This window comes from Dryobates pubescens, chromosome 1 (assembly GCF_014839835.1).
Source record: "Dryobates pubescens isolate bDryPub1 chromosome 1, bDryPub1.pri, whole genome shotgun sequence".
Lineage (NCBI taxonomy): Eukaryota > Metazoa > Chordata > Aves > Piciformes > Picidae > Dryobates > Dryobates pubescens.
Window position 1 is genome coordinate 47,725,423 of NC_071612.1, and position 12,960 is coordinate 47,738,382.

At 41.0% G+C, this 12,960-nt stretch overlaps 1 protein-coding gene across 1 annotated transcript in view; it reads left to right on the plus strand.

Moving 5' to 3' along the window:
* FHDC1 (FH2 domain containing 1) overlaps positions 1 to 11,770 on the plus strand; it is a 37,258-nt gene extending 25,488 nt beyond the window's left edge. The window contains exons 9-12 of the mRNA XM_054165267.1: positions 256 to 326; positions 2,570 to 2,687; positions 4,867 to 5,031; positions 8,022 to 11,770. Coding sequence (XP_054021242.1) covers positions 256 to 326; positions 2,570 to 2,687; positions 4,867 to 5,031; positions 8,022 to 10,064 — 2,397 coding nt within the window. The 3' untranslated portion in view covers positions 10,065 to 11,770. The remainder of the gene's footprint in view (positions 1 to 255; positions 327 to 2,569; positions 2,688 to 4,866; positions 5,032 to 8,021) is intronic.
* The last annotated feature ends 1,190 nt before the right edge of the window (positions 11,771 to 12,960 follow it).

Consider the following 12,960-nt stretch of genomic DNA (forward strand, 5'->3'; position numbering starts at 1 on the left):
TGTGTGGCTTGCATTCACTGGCAGAAACAGTTGTTGTCATACACTGCAAAATGGAAGCTGCTGTTTAAAGGCCTTTTGTTCAGGGGCATCCTCTGCTCAGTTGTGTTAGGATTGAACAGGAGGGAAAACGGTGCAGGAGAGAAACCTTTTAAGTGCCCAACAAGAGGCTTTAGAACTGCTGGATTCAGGGACTTTGCCATGGTGGTGGAATGTTAATGGATTGTATGTGTTTTGGCTGTGTTCTGTTTGTTTCAGGAAGCCCAAAAGAAAGATGCAGCTCTTCTCAACTTTTCAGAAAAAATTAGGGATGTTCATGATGCTGCCAGGTAAGTGAAAAGAAAACCACAAACCGTGACTTGGAATTTTCTTATTTGTGGAGCAAAGAGACTTGTTCAGAGAAGTCTTGGCACCAAAACTGAGGCCTTTACAATTGTTTACTGTAGCTTTGAGGATTTTGTTTCTGTTTGCTAGCAGAAGTATTCCTGCAATGTGCCTTCAGGTGTGAGGTTTTTTTTATGGCACAATTTCCATAGCGTTTGGTAGTTTTGTCTCTGTCAGATACATGTGTGTGTATGTTGTTTTTAAGGGATTGTTACTGGTTTTCCTTAAGCAAATTTTCATCTGTCTCTGAGCAGGCTACACTGCTGTTCCAAATCTGATACTAGGTACAGTTACTGGCCCTGGTTTCTGTCAGATGCTTTTTTTTATATTTTGTTTGCTTCTCCATTTCTGTTTTGGAGGGAAAATCTAAGGGTTTTGGGGCTCTATGTTGTTTTCATCCGTACCTCTTCCACAAAAGCAAGTACAGTTAGCAAGTGCAATCTAAGATCCAAAAAATGGAAGCTAGAAGTGCTGGAGTTCGGTTCCCCAGTTGTGCAGCTTTCTTACTCCTCAGATTTGGGCAGTCTATTTACATTCTTTTCTAGTTATAAAGTGGGTCCAATCTCTTAGATCTAATGTAGGGTTAAGTTATGTCTGCAAAGGACTCTGAAATCTTCAGAGGAAAGGAGTGGCCATAGAGTTAATCAGAAAATTTTTGAGAGACCACCTGTGTGGCTTTCTGCCATCCAACCTACACACCTTTTTGGCAGTCTTCCATGTGGCCTGCTGGGGAATGTAGCTTCTTTATGCATCCAAGCGCCCTGGCAAACAACAGGGGAACAGGCAGAATCCCAAATATGGTGATTTTGGTTTTTTTAACTACTTTGTTCTTTGACTACATTTGTGTTTGAAAATATTCTGTTGTAACTCATTTTGAAATCTATTTAGAGAATGCACTCTGTACAGGAAAATGAAACAAAACAAAATTCATGTCTCACCATTGGGCATGAGGAAGATCTTAATTAGAGCCAACTGTCATGTACAAGTTGCTCATAAATCCTCCCAATTAGAGCATGTTAAAACAACTGCCAGTATGTTCTTATTATTATTTTTTTTAGTCTTCCCTTCTTTACTTGTGGACCATCCTCTTCCTTGTTGTGATCATAAAAATACAACCTGTATGTTCTCCTACTTGCAAAACCACCTATGATCTGCCCACAACAGGGATCTTACCTTTGCAGGTGAAGTAAGCAGACTATAACCAGCACCCATTATATTTATTTGTGTGTTCACTGACAAACTTAAGCATGCTGTCACTATCCACTGCCATGTGGACTTCAATCTGCCATAAATTCTTCAGCTTCACTGTTTTTAAGTCATGCTGCTGGTGAACTGACCTTAGTTAGGAGCAAGTGTGCAGTTGTTAAATTCTATCATTTTGGAAACTGTAGTGCCTCAATTCCTAGGCAAAGCTCAGATCTCTTGTGAAGGAAATGCTGTAGATTAAGAAGCATCTGTCCTCAAATGACTGAGAGATATGGGTGGGACCTTCCATTTTATGTAGTGTAGGTCTCCCAAGATAAAGCTTAGATTACAGCAGATCAGAGCTTTTTCCTATGGTCTCCAATTTCTGAGCTCTCCATAGGAGCAGCTCTGCTGCTGGTATGTGATAGAAGGATTAAATGTTGCTGAGACAGCTTAGAAGAACTTTCTGTGCAATTTCATAATGCCAAATGCTACTGCCAGAACGGATAGCCTTGGCTGACAGTCCCTTGCGACTCCCTTTTTGTTCCAGCTCCTGTACTTAAACAGCCATGTTAGCATCCGGAGCAAGTGAATTATCCATCTGGAAGCAAACTGTTTTTTCCTTTTCTTAGTTAATTTTCAGTACACAGACATGGCTAGCCATCTAGAAAATGAGTGCCAGGCACCAGGGAGAGAAAAGGAACACCTGGTCAGTGGCAGGGCAGCATTACTTTTTCTCATGGTAAGGTTGGATGGGACTGGCTGGAGTTAATTGTGAAACCACACCCCATGGGAATCCTTTCAGGTTGCAAATAAGAAGAAATGTGCTTATCTCTCTCATAACTTTTAGTGTCTACTCTGGAAAGATTTCCTGAACAGGCAGGTCTTGTTTGATAGCCAGGTTGTACCTCTTATTAAACATCCACTTTTAAAGCATATTGTGGCTAACCTGTGGGCAACTCCCTCCTCCTTGATAAACATTCTTTATATATGCTATTTTTAGGTTATCCATTGATAATATAGAAGCAGAGCTCCAGTCACTGTCTTTCAAGGCAAGATCTGTTAAAGACAGCATTCGGAGAGACCCAAAACTCTTTCACCAAATGGAAAGCTTTCTCCAGGTTTGTAGGATATCCATGTTGCTGTTGCTTGAATACAGGAGCGTTCCTCAGCTGAATGTAATCTGTGTGAACATGTTAATAAACAGAAGCGTTGTACTAATATGTCTAGCCTATCAGTCGTACAAAGGTGTTTGCATGCTGTTTGTCAAGTAAGAATGTTGGAAGGACTGTATTTTTACAGGGAGGGATATTGAGTGTACATTGCCCCAGGCTTGTTAGGCAAGCATGTTTAATGCCTGTGAAATGGCTGATGAAGATCAGCAGTTAAAATGTAAGACAGTGTGGGCTGGTCACTGGTTTTGTACTTTGTAGCTGCCCAAAATGTGGTATCTCCGTGCTAAGTACTGGGGCGTGCCAGTTTTAGCTGAGTCTGTGCTGTGTATCTGAATCCTGATTGTTGGGGGGCTGAAGAGATACTGTTAGAACCTGGAAGGGTAAGCAGCTGTTATCTCTGCTGATTTACCCTTAGCACAGAGTGTATTATTCTGAGCCATACCATTACTTCTGGGTGATTTCTTTTTATTTAGAACTGCAATGATTTTATGAACAAGAATGTGTATAGCACTGAACCTTGAAGCAGAGTTCGTGGTATTTTCTGAGTACGTGATGATGCTTGGAGAAACACATCTTAAGCTTCAATTAAATGATTTTTCTGGTTTGGGCTACAGACAATTATTAAAAGTAAGAAAGCAGGTGTTGATCTGGAACTTAACCCACCCTGATTTTCAACTTGCAAATGCAGTTAATAGTCCCTGCAGTATTTCAGGAGATGAGAAGTTGATGAAGAAGGGGGCGGGTTAAGATTAAAATACCTGTCTTCATTCACTCTGAATTGTTGGCTTTTGTCCATCGCATTCAGACTCTTTAATGTTATGTTCTAACATGTTCAGGATTTTTTTTTTTTCTTTTTAATTTAATAGCTGGTTTTATATAACACTACAACCTTGTTTAGGCCACATTCCAAAAGAAATGTTGGGGGGGGAAAAAAAAATCATTTTACAAATGCATACCTTACATAAACACTTCCGGTTTTTGTTTCTAAATTACAGGTGATAACCAAGCTGATTTAAAAGTCAGCTTTCATTATCTCATCCTTGTGAATAAATTACTGAAATATGTGGGAGGAACTCATTTTCTATGGATGCTTTTATCAGTTGTCCAGTTTATCTTCAGTCCAGCTTTTTATTGGGTGCTTTTTTGGGTTTGGTCTGGGTTGTTTTTTTTTAAAGACCAACAAGTAAGATTTGTTCCTACCCTACTTACTGGCATAATTAGCCAAGCAACTTTCTGATAGCAGGGTTGACTTAAATGATCACCGGTGCCTTAGCTGCCTGTTGCCATCTTGGAGTTGCAGTGTCAAAAGTATTTAGGTGATCTTGACTTAGTGTCAGAGAACACTTTTCTCCACAGGTTACTTTGAGCCACATGTGGTTTCAGATCTGGAATTGTGCATTAATGGGAGTGAATGGTGATATGGATAGGGGAGACAGAAGCAACTGCTGAAAGCATTTAAAATAGATCTGCTCAAAATCTAACCACAGCCTTACTTTCTTTCTCCTGAACCTTTTTCCACTAATCTCCTCCAAACGTATCTGTAGAGCTCTACACTTAACAATTCAAAGGTCTACTTTATGGGGACATTTTCTGGATGTCTCAATTCCTTATCTTTCTGGTATGAAAGCCTTTTTTATTTTGGTCCAAGATTAATTTAGGAACAAGTTGATATGTGCACATGGTTTGGGGAGAAAAGTGAGGATGAGGGAGTATTCTGATTATGCTTAGGTGAAAGGAGCAGGAATAATGGGAAAACAAGGCATGTGGAACTTTCAAGGGGTTCTCTGGTAGTCTGTCAGTGTTCTAGTACAGTATTTTGTTTTACTCATCTAAAAATTAAAGTTCTGAGTTTGTTCAGGGGCTTTTGAAGTTTTGCCTGGTTTGTATCCTAGTCACCACAATTTACATTTTGATTGATCTGTTTTCCCTGACCTTCTTGACTCAATTTGCTGAAATGACATGTTTCCTTTTGTAAGTAGGAGTTCTCCTTCAAAGTGTTAATCTCCTGGGCTCTGTAAGAGTTCCTAGGCTAGATCATGAAATTCCTAAGTTCCTACAATATACATGACCTGTTGTGACTTTAATTTTTCTGCCTGGTTCCTACCATAATGTGTTTTTGCTACAGTTTGCTGTAAGACATCTAAAGGAGCTTGAACACCAGAAACGGGAATTACAAAAGGAGGGGAATGCTCTCATTGACTTTTTCTGTGAAGACAAAGAAACTATGAAGTTGGATGAATGTTTCCAGATATTTAGGGACTTCTGCGTAAGATTCGACAAGGCTGTTAAGGTAAGAGAAGTGAATGAGTTTCTTACACATCTGAAATAGGTATTGGCTCACAGAAATCAAATTGTTTATTCTGCTGAGGGGACATTTTATATCTTGTGGTATGTGATATATTTGTTCAAATAGCTACAGCAAACTGCCCTCTTGTAGGCATTCCTTGCCAGAAGGCAGGTGAGGATTGGTTGTTTGGCCAAGCCCCATGGCTCTGCATCTTCTGCTACAAGTGGACTAGACCATTGAGATCATATGTCAGGGACTTTCTGACTAGTACTTACTGTTCAGGTGTTGGACTGGTAATGTTAGATGACTGGAAAGGTCTTGAGATATGTCACCCCATTACATAGACATACCAGACTGAATCAGCACTAGCTCAGGCTTCCCACTGCCATACTTTACATGGCTGGACACACTTTGCCAAGTAAGGACTGCGTATTCTACTTTGCTCTTTCAAATGCTTTTTGTAGGTGAAAACTCAAAAAATGAGACAGATCTACAGCATCAACATACCTTAGCCCCAGTGTGACAATTCATTTGCAAAGTATCCCAAATTTGGCCCAAAGAATTAGAATAGAATAGAATAGAATAAACCAGGTTGGAAGAGACCTTCAAGATCATCGTGTCCAACCTATCATCCAACACCACCCAATCAACTAAACCAAATCAACTAAATTGGAGAAGTACACTAAGACAAAGGAGCAGTATTGGCATTGTCTCCAGTTTTGATTCAGCAAAGTTTGCATATTGTTACAAGTAATATTTTTTAGACCTTCTGGATATCATGAATTAGATGTATCCACATATTTCTTTATTTTTCTGCCTTAGGTAATCTGCATTTGACAGCACTTTGTGTAAGAGCTTTAGTTCAGAAAAGAGAGAACAGGCTTGATTTGTAGAAAGCTGACAAGGGTGTTCAGCTGGCATACCTAGTGTACCATTAGCTTACCTAACCTTTACCACCCAAGGCAGCAAGCAGTTAGTCATGTGTGTGAATGTTATACAAATATATAAACCAAATGGTGGTAACTATTGCAGAGGTGACCGCACGCATAGATGTTTGTTTATTTGGGATTGGGGGTTTAATTCATAGTCACACATTGCAAGTGGTTGTGGGGTAGCTCTTAATTTGAGGTCCAATTGGGATCCTTCCTCCTTCTCTCTGTAGTAAGTAGTTACACTCTAGAAATGACAAATTGGTCTCTTATTTGCAAATGCAGAGAAGACTTGCTTACTAGGTATTTTGTGGGGCTTAAAGTCTTTGGTAGGGGGTCCCTACCAAATTAGCAGAACAGTTCAGGATAAAGATTGCACTTCTGACAAGTGCATGCGATGCTGGGACAGCGCAGCCAGCAGTTTAAAAGGCTGGCTCGTACCACAGTGGCCATGTGCACATATTTTGCACCTTTAAACTTATTTTTAAAGTTTTTAACGTGTCTGTGTGTGTTTAAAATAGATGCTTCATTTGAATAAAGTCTCCTGAAACATGTTTTGGGTGAGGTTAAAATGCTCTGTGTCTAGAGTGGAATATAATAATACCTGCTATTATTTTTAACCATTTGTTTTTACAAGGGGGTGTTTAAAGTTGAGCTTTAGTGTTTGGCAAGAATTTGTTCTGTATTTCCATACCTGTGAAGGAAAGTTCCCTGTCACAGAGGTTTTTCCTGAAATGCAAGTTTCTTCCTTTTTCCTTTCAGAAGTGTTCAGGTTTCTTAGGTCTTTCCTGCATCTTAGCTTTCAGAACTCAGTGTGTCTCAGGAGGTGTAAATTAACCCATTCATCAAAAAAGACATTCAGCATTAGGCTTTTGTTTACTGAAAGCTTTCAGGCAACTTTTTCTAGTTGTTCAGCTCCTCTGTTGTCACAACAATGGGAAGATCAAACTAGACAGTGCTTCAGACAAATGTAGGTGTGGGGTTTTTACACAGTGTATCATTACTTAGATTTAACAACATACTGGAAAATCATGTAATTTTGGAATCCTCTGTCAAGACTCGTCTCCTCCTTTCTTTTGCTACATCTGGCTCTAGAAAATTAGGTTTTCCATTTTAGAAAATAACCTGGAAAGTTCAACCAAAGGTTCAGCTAGATTAAATCTAAAGCCTAGGGGTGACAGAATGTTGATATTTGCAGTAATGCACTACTAATGATTTTAGTAAAAAAGTGTTACTATGTTGTAGTTCAAATACAAACTACCTCTTCTTATGGCTTCCTGAACCAAAATCCTTCAGCCTAGCTGCCAAAATCTCCAGCCTGCCCTGGGCAACCTCTGTGCAATAGTTGCCAGCTTTTCAAGCCAACAGTGAATGCAAGATCCAAAACTGGAGTGAGGCATTGATTAATAGTCCTTGAGCGCTATCAGTTGATGTTTCAGTAATGATGATTAAGGCATTGTGTAAACTTTTGGGTTTGCTTTCATATGCAATTAAGTAATGTCTTTTCCCAAAATTTCTAATTGGTTATGCTCAAGTCAGAGGTAAGTAGCATCCTGTAAAAACCTCGTGTGCTGACGAACAATTGCACTTGTAATAAGGGAAAGAGGTAAAGGAAAACATTGGCTGTGTACTCTTCAGGCAAATTTGTCTTGAAATATCAATGTAGTGATCAGGTAGAGGTTTACTCACCTGATAAAATTGCCAGCGTTACATTTAGTTGGGACTAAATGCTCTCCATCCTATAGCTGGAACTATTTGCCTGCAATTGTAATTGGGTTTGCCTGCAAACCCAGTTGGGTTTGACAGGTCACATTCTTGGTCTCTGCATGCATTTGTGCATTTTTTTTTCTTATGCTGACCAGACTGATGTGTTGCCAGCATTCGTTATGCAGGGAACTGCTCTCCATGCAAGCTGTGGTTGCCATGGTTATTTCTTGTGTGTATTTATTGGGGGTTGGGGAGGAGGGTGATAGCAGTAGGAGCTAATTGCATGGGAAGATAAAGGACTCATTCTCATGCACAGGATACTGTCCTCTGAGACGTGTTTATGCTTTTCCTCGTCAGGAAAATAGAGAACGAGAGATCCAGGAGCTTCATAGCCTGCAAAGGCAAAAGGAGCTGGAGGAGAAGCGTCGATCCTGGGCAGCTGGAGAGCTTGGGAGCTTTGGGCGGAGCAGCAGTGAAAATGATGTGGAGATGTTGGCCAAAAAGGGACTTGAAGAATTTCTTCCCTTCTTGCAGCAGAGACCTCAAAGCCCTTCATACAGAAACCCTAATTCTAGACGCTCTCGACTTTCTTTGGGGCTTGCTGCAGACAGGGAACTGCAGAGTTTCCTGGAAATCTCAAAAGATGAGGATCCAAACAAGTTTAACAGCCTTCCCCGTGCAAACACCCGACAAGCAAGACCAAACACAGCCTGGGCTGAATCCAAAGAAACAAGAGATCTCAACTTAAATACCTTGCACTTGCACCAACATTCTGAAACCAAAGTGAAAAGTGGCGGCCGACTGAAGGTGTCTCCAACTCAGCCCAGTCACTTCAGTGGCTCAACCAGTCCTGGTGCCCGTTACTTACAAAGAAATACTGACTACAACATGCTCACTTCCAATGTGTCCTGCGAGGAGCCCACAGATATAAATGCACTGTCCCTTGCAATTGAGGAGCATGAACTTGTTAAAGGATTGTGTAAGTTTGATATTCAGGGAGCAAAGCCTACAGAGGATACACCTTTACTGTATGTGGAAGGTGCTGGTGGAACAGACTTGGAGACTTTAGATGATCTAAGTTTTCGTTCCCTTAGCACTGCCGATGATGACCTGTCCCCAGTTTGCAGAAGTTCCAGAGAGGCCCATGACCATAAAGCCAAGGCAGCAGAGTGCAAAAGTGAAGCTTCAGAGCCCAGCAGCAGCAGCCAAGTGTCTATGGATACAAGTGTTTCAGGAAGTAGGGAAGATGGGCCAGTGTTCTACATGTCAGATACAACAACCGATTGTTCTTTGACATTGGACTCTGAAGAGGGAAATGATTTTAAATCAGCAGGCAATGGAATAAGGAGTGAGGCTGTCAAAGCACGTTTTTCTGGGAATGACACTCAGGACAGGGCTCAAACGTTCTTCTCAAATCTGAATTCTTCTGCCAAGGATCTGTCTCTTCACACTTCCACAAATGATAAGGACGATGCCAATAGCAAGCACCCCCTTCCTAAAGGGGGGACCATAAAAGCTAAAGATGCAGCAGGACCAAAGAGAAACTCTCTAAAAGACAGATCTCCAACCTCTTCAAAACCTAGTGGCACTCGCCCTAGCCACACAGCTCCTTCCAGACCTGTAAGAACTTTGAATGCCTCTGAGAATGAAAGTATGAGGAAAGTGGTGCCTATTTCTCGGTCAAACAGAGCACCGAGCAGCGTGAAAAAGCCAGAAGCTAAGCCAGCACTTCGTGAAACCAGTACAGTGGAGAGTCGACTGTCCCGTCGCAGCTCTGTCCGAGGCACAACAGACACCCTGCCAAGAAGTCCTTACAGGCATAGCATATCAGTAGAAGAGCCAAAGTTTCAAAGAGGTACTGTCACCTCGAGCAGTGCTCATTTTGAGAGGGACAGAGTATCTCTCAAGAAGCCAAGCTCTAAACCTGTTAGGAATAATGTCAAATCAAAGGTAGATGAAGCAAAGATGTGTCGCTCCAGTGTAAAACCCCAGACTCCTACAGATGACACTAAGATTGCCACAGTCAGTGTTCCCAAAACACCATCCACTGTCCCAAACTTTGCAAGGAATACAGTGGCTTCTTCTTCAAAACGTGCAAAGGTGGATCTTTCCACCTCATCCAGACCTCCAGCCATCACAAGGTCTGTGTCCCAGCGACTGCCTAAGGTGAAAGCAGCAGTGACCTCTGATGATCCAAGTCCAAAGGAGAACAGTGTGAGTACCTTAAAGAGAGCAAGTAGTGCCAGAATGGTTGGAAGAAGCATCCTGCAGGGAGAAGCTGTCAGCACTAAAGTAGAGCCTGCACCAAAGGAACAGGGAGCAGGGGAAAAGGCCTCTCTTAAACTGAAGGATGCAAACCGGACCACAATTGGTAAAATACTGAAGCCACTACTGAAGTAAGGGAGAGAGGTTTTCGAGTCTTGGAATGTGAACATTTGTTCAAGCACTGGATGTCTGTTATGAAATTCCTTAAAACAGTAACATTGCCAATAAGCATCATCATGTGCTCATTAAGTACAGCACACCATTGGAAAAGGGCAAGTAGTTGTGTTCTGGTCTTAATCCTTTTTAATGAATTTGAATGTATTTGAAGCTGCTGTGACAGAATGTGAGTGTAACAGCAAATCTTTACATATTTGCAATACAGAAGGTCACCAAAAGCCAAGAAGTTTTAAGAAGTTAAACTACAAGCTTTGCAACAGAAAACATGGATAAAGGCCAGTTTTTGTGTATATAAAATTATTGCTAAGACTCCAGCCCTTGTGCAGGTTGGTTCCTTATTTGACGTCAAAGTGAATTCTGTGGAACAGTACTGAAAACAAACTTAGGTGATTGTACTTTCCATTGCTTTCAGCTCCTTGGATTCAGGAATTCTTCTTGCCTGTTGCAAAGTCCATTGCTGGCAATTGGACAGACTGGGAACTGCTGGCCAAAAAATAGTAAACCAAGACATTTGCTGTTTGTGGCTGTCTTTAACCTCACTGAAGAATTTATAGCATGTTTTATGATTGTGTACGTGTGCCTGGAGGTGGCTTTCTGCTGGGCAGGAGGTTTATTCTCCAAGAATGTGGCAGCATTGTCTTGCATGCACAAATAATGTGGCTGGTGCTGCATCGAGTAGCACAGCTGGAGGCTGTGCCTGTTGGAAGGGCCATCGGTAACCACTGGGATGATGACTACTCCTGACTAGTTTTGGTCACAAACAAACTTGCCAGCTTTTGGTCATAGAGAAGTGCCATATATTTATGATACATATCAAGGATGTTTGCAGTTCAGCTCTTGAAGGCTGCAAAGTGGTGCCGAGCACTTTCTTACCATTCTGTGTTTCCATCGGTTTATCCACTACCAAATTACTTGAATGTTGCAACGGCTCTGATTGAGCCATTAATTTCCCTTCCTCCTCCTCCTGCCCTCTCTTTCCTTGTCAACACGAATATTTAGCATGAAACACAGAGCTTATGCATGACAATGTTTTTGTAGACTTCCTTGGTTGCTCTGAATGTGGATTTTAATGTTTAAAGACTCTAAAGGATGAATTAAACTAGTATTTGATAAGCTTTTTACAAAATAAAAACACCTCTTTTTTTTTTCCTGCAGTTAGAAATTTTAACTCCTGTCAGACTAAAGTACAGAGAATGAGGGAAAACTTGTTCAGCGTGCTGTGCATCTTCCCAAAAGAAATGCACGTAGGTGGGGAAACTGATCGCTGTTCTCCTAAGCATTTTGTTTAAAGAGCTGCCTTTTTATTCACTTATGAGTGAAGCCTCATTTAAGAATAAAATTTAAAAAGAAAAAAAATGTAAAGGAAAATCTCTTTGGACAAGTGGCATTGACTTACTAGAGATAGATCTGTTTGTCTGCTCTATCCCTGTCTCCCTGCTGGGAGAGTGTAATTCAATGAGAAAGAGACATTTAGTTGTTCACATGCTTCTCATGGGCAAGTATCGGGGACAGCTAGCTTTGTGTTTTGAAGTTGGCAAGGAGCATTTAGCTCTTCCCACGTACCAGCAAATCTTGATGCAGACATCATACCCAAACAACCTGAAGTATTGCATAGGGCCTCTTGTTTGAGTCTGTCCCACAGGGAGAATTTCTACAGCTTGATCTTTTTTTTTTTTTTGGCAAGGGAGAATTTTTGCTTGAAACCCTGTTCGTTTTTTTGGATACTGCCTGCCTTGTGGGGTAGACACAAAAGCATCTCCCTTCTTATTTGTATCTGTGTGTGTGTATGCACATCTGCAAGGGCAGATGATTGACTTGTTTTCTTTTTTTTTTTTTTTTAAAAAAAAAAAAAAAGAAATTTTTTTTTTAAAAAATGATTGGTAGCAAGCTTGAAAAATAATTTAAATGTTTGGAATTTGTAAATAAATTTCTATAACTCTGTGTAAAAGAAAACTGAATGTATTTAATGGAACATTTATACATTTCGGAGTAACTTGGTAGTTTAATAAAGTTCCCGTTTACTGGGTATGAGGTTTGTACTTTCTTCTCCCTGTTTTACTCTTGTCTTTGGTCCTGGAGATCTCCAGCAACTGGAGTCTTCATGCAGGTCACTGTGGAAGAGGCCCGGATGGAAGGTCTTTGCATTGGGAATCCTGGCATTTAAAATGCCAGGTTTGTTTTTATGCTAAGACACACAATTTAGCTTCAGCTCCTGAACGCTTCTGACGCAGGGCTTTCTGCTCGGGTTTAGGTTTAACGTGGAAGGCGTTAGACGGTAGATGCAGTGCTTTGAGTGCCGTGGCCAAGACAAACGTTCATGGCACTAACAAGTCTGGATCTGTCACTGTCTTCATGCCTTTCAGCTTAGCACACTTTATTGAGAAATCCTGGTTTAAGACTCCCAGGACACTGGAAAGAAAGAATAGCTTGTTTTGCAGCAGCAGGTGGTGACTTTTAGGCTATAATGCTGAATTTTTACACTTCATCCCGTTCTGCCATCATTCTTCCTTTACTACATACAAAAGAACATCTATTTAGCAGAAGCCAAAAAGCAAAAGCTGGCCAGCCACCTTTTCCTCAGGGAGCACTTCCTCCCCTCTGCTATGGAAATTATTTTTGGTCTGGAATTGCTGCTATTTGCAAACTTGTTTAGCCCCTGACTTTTCTTGTTTGGTGAGTGTGTCTTTCCTTGTATGGAGTGGCAAGCACCTGCTGTCTGCCAGTGCTGAGTGATGGCTGCTGGTGGAAGCTACGTGGGAAAGCCCTTCACCATCCAAAGGTGTGTCTCAGAAGTTTATGGGGTTTTTTTTAAACTTCATTTTTATTTCAAAAGGGTTTATAATTACCAATTCAT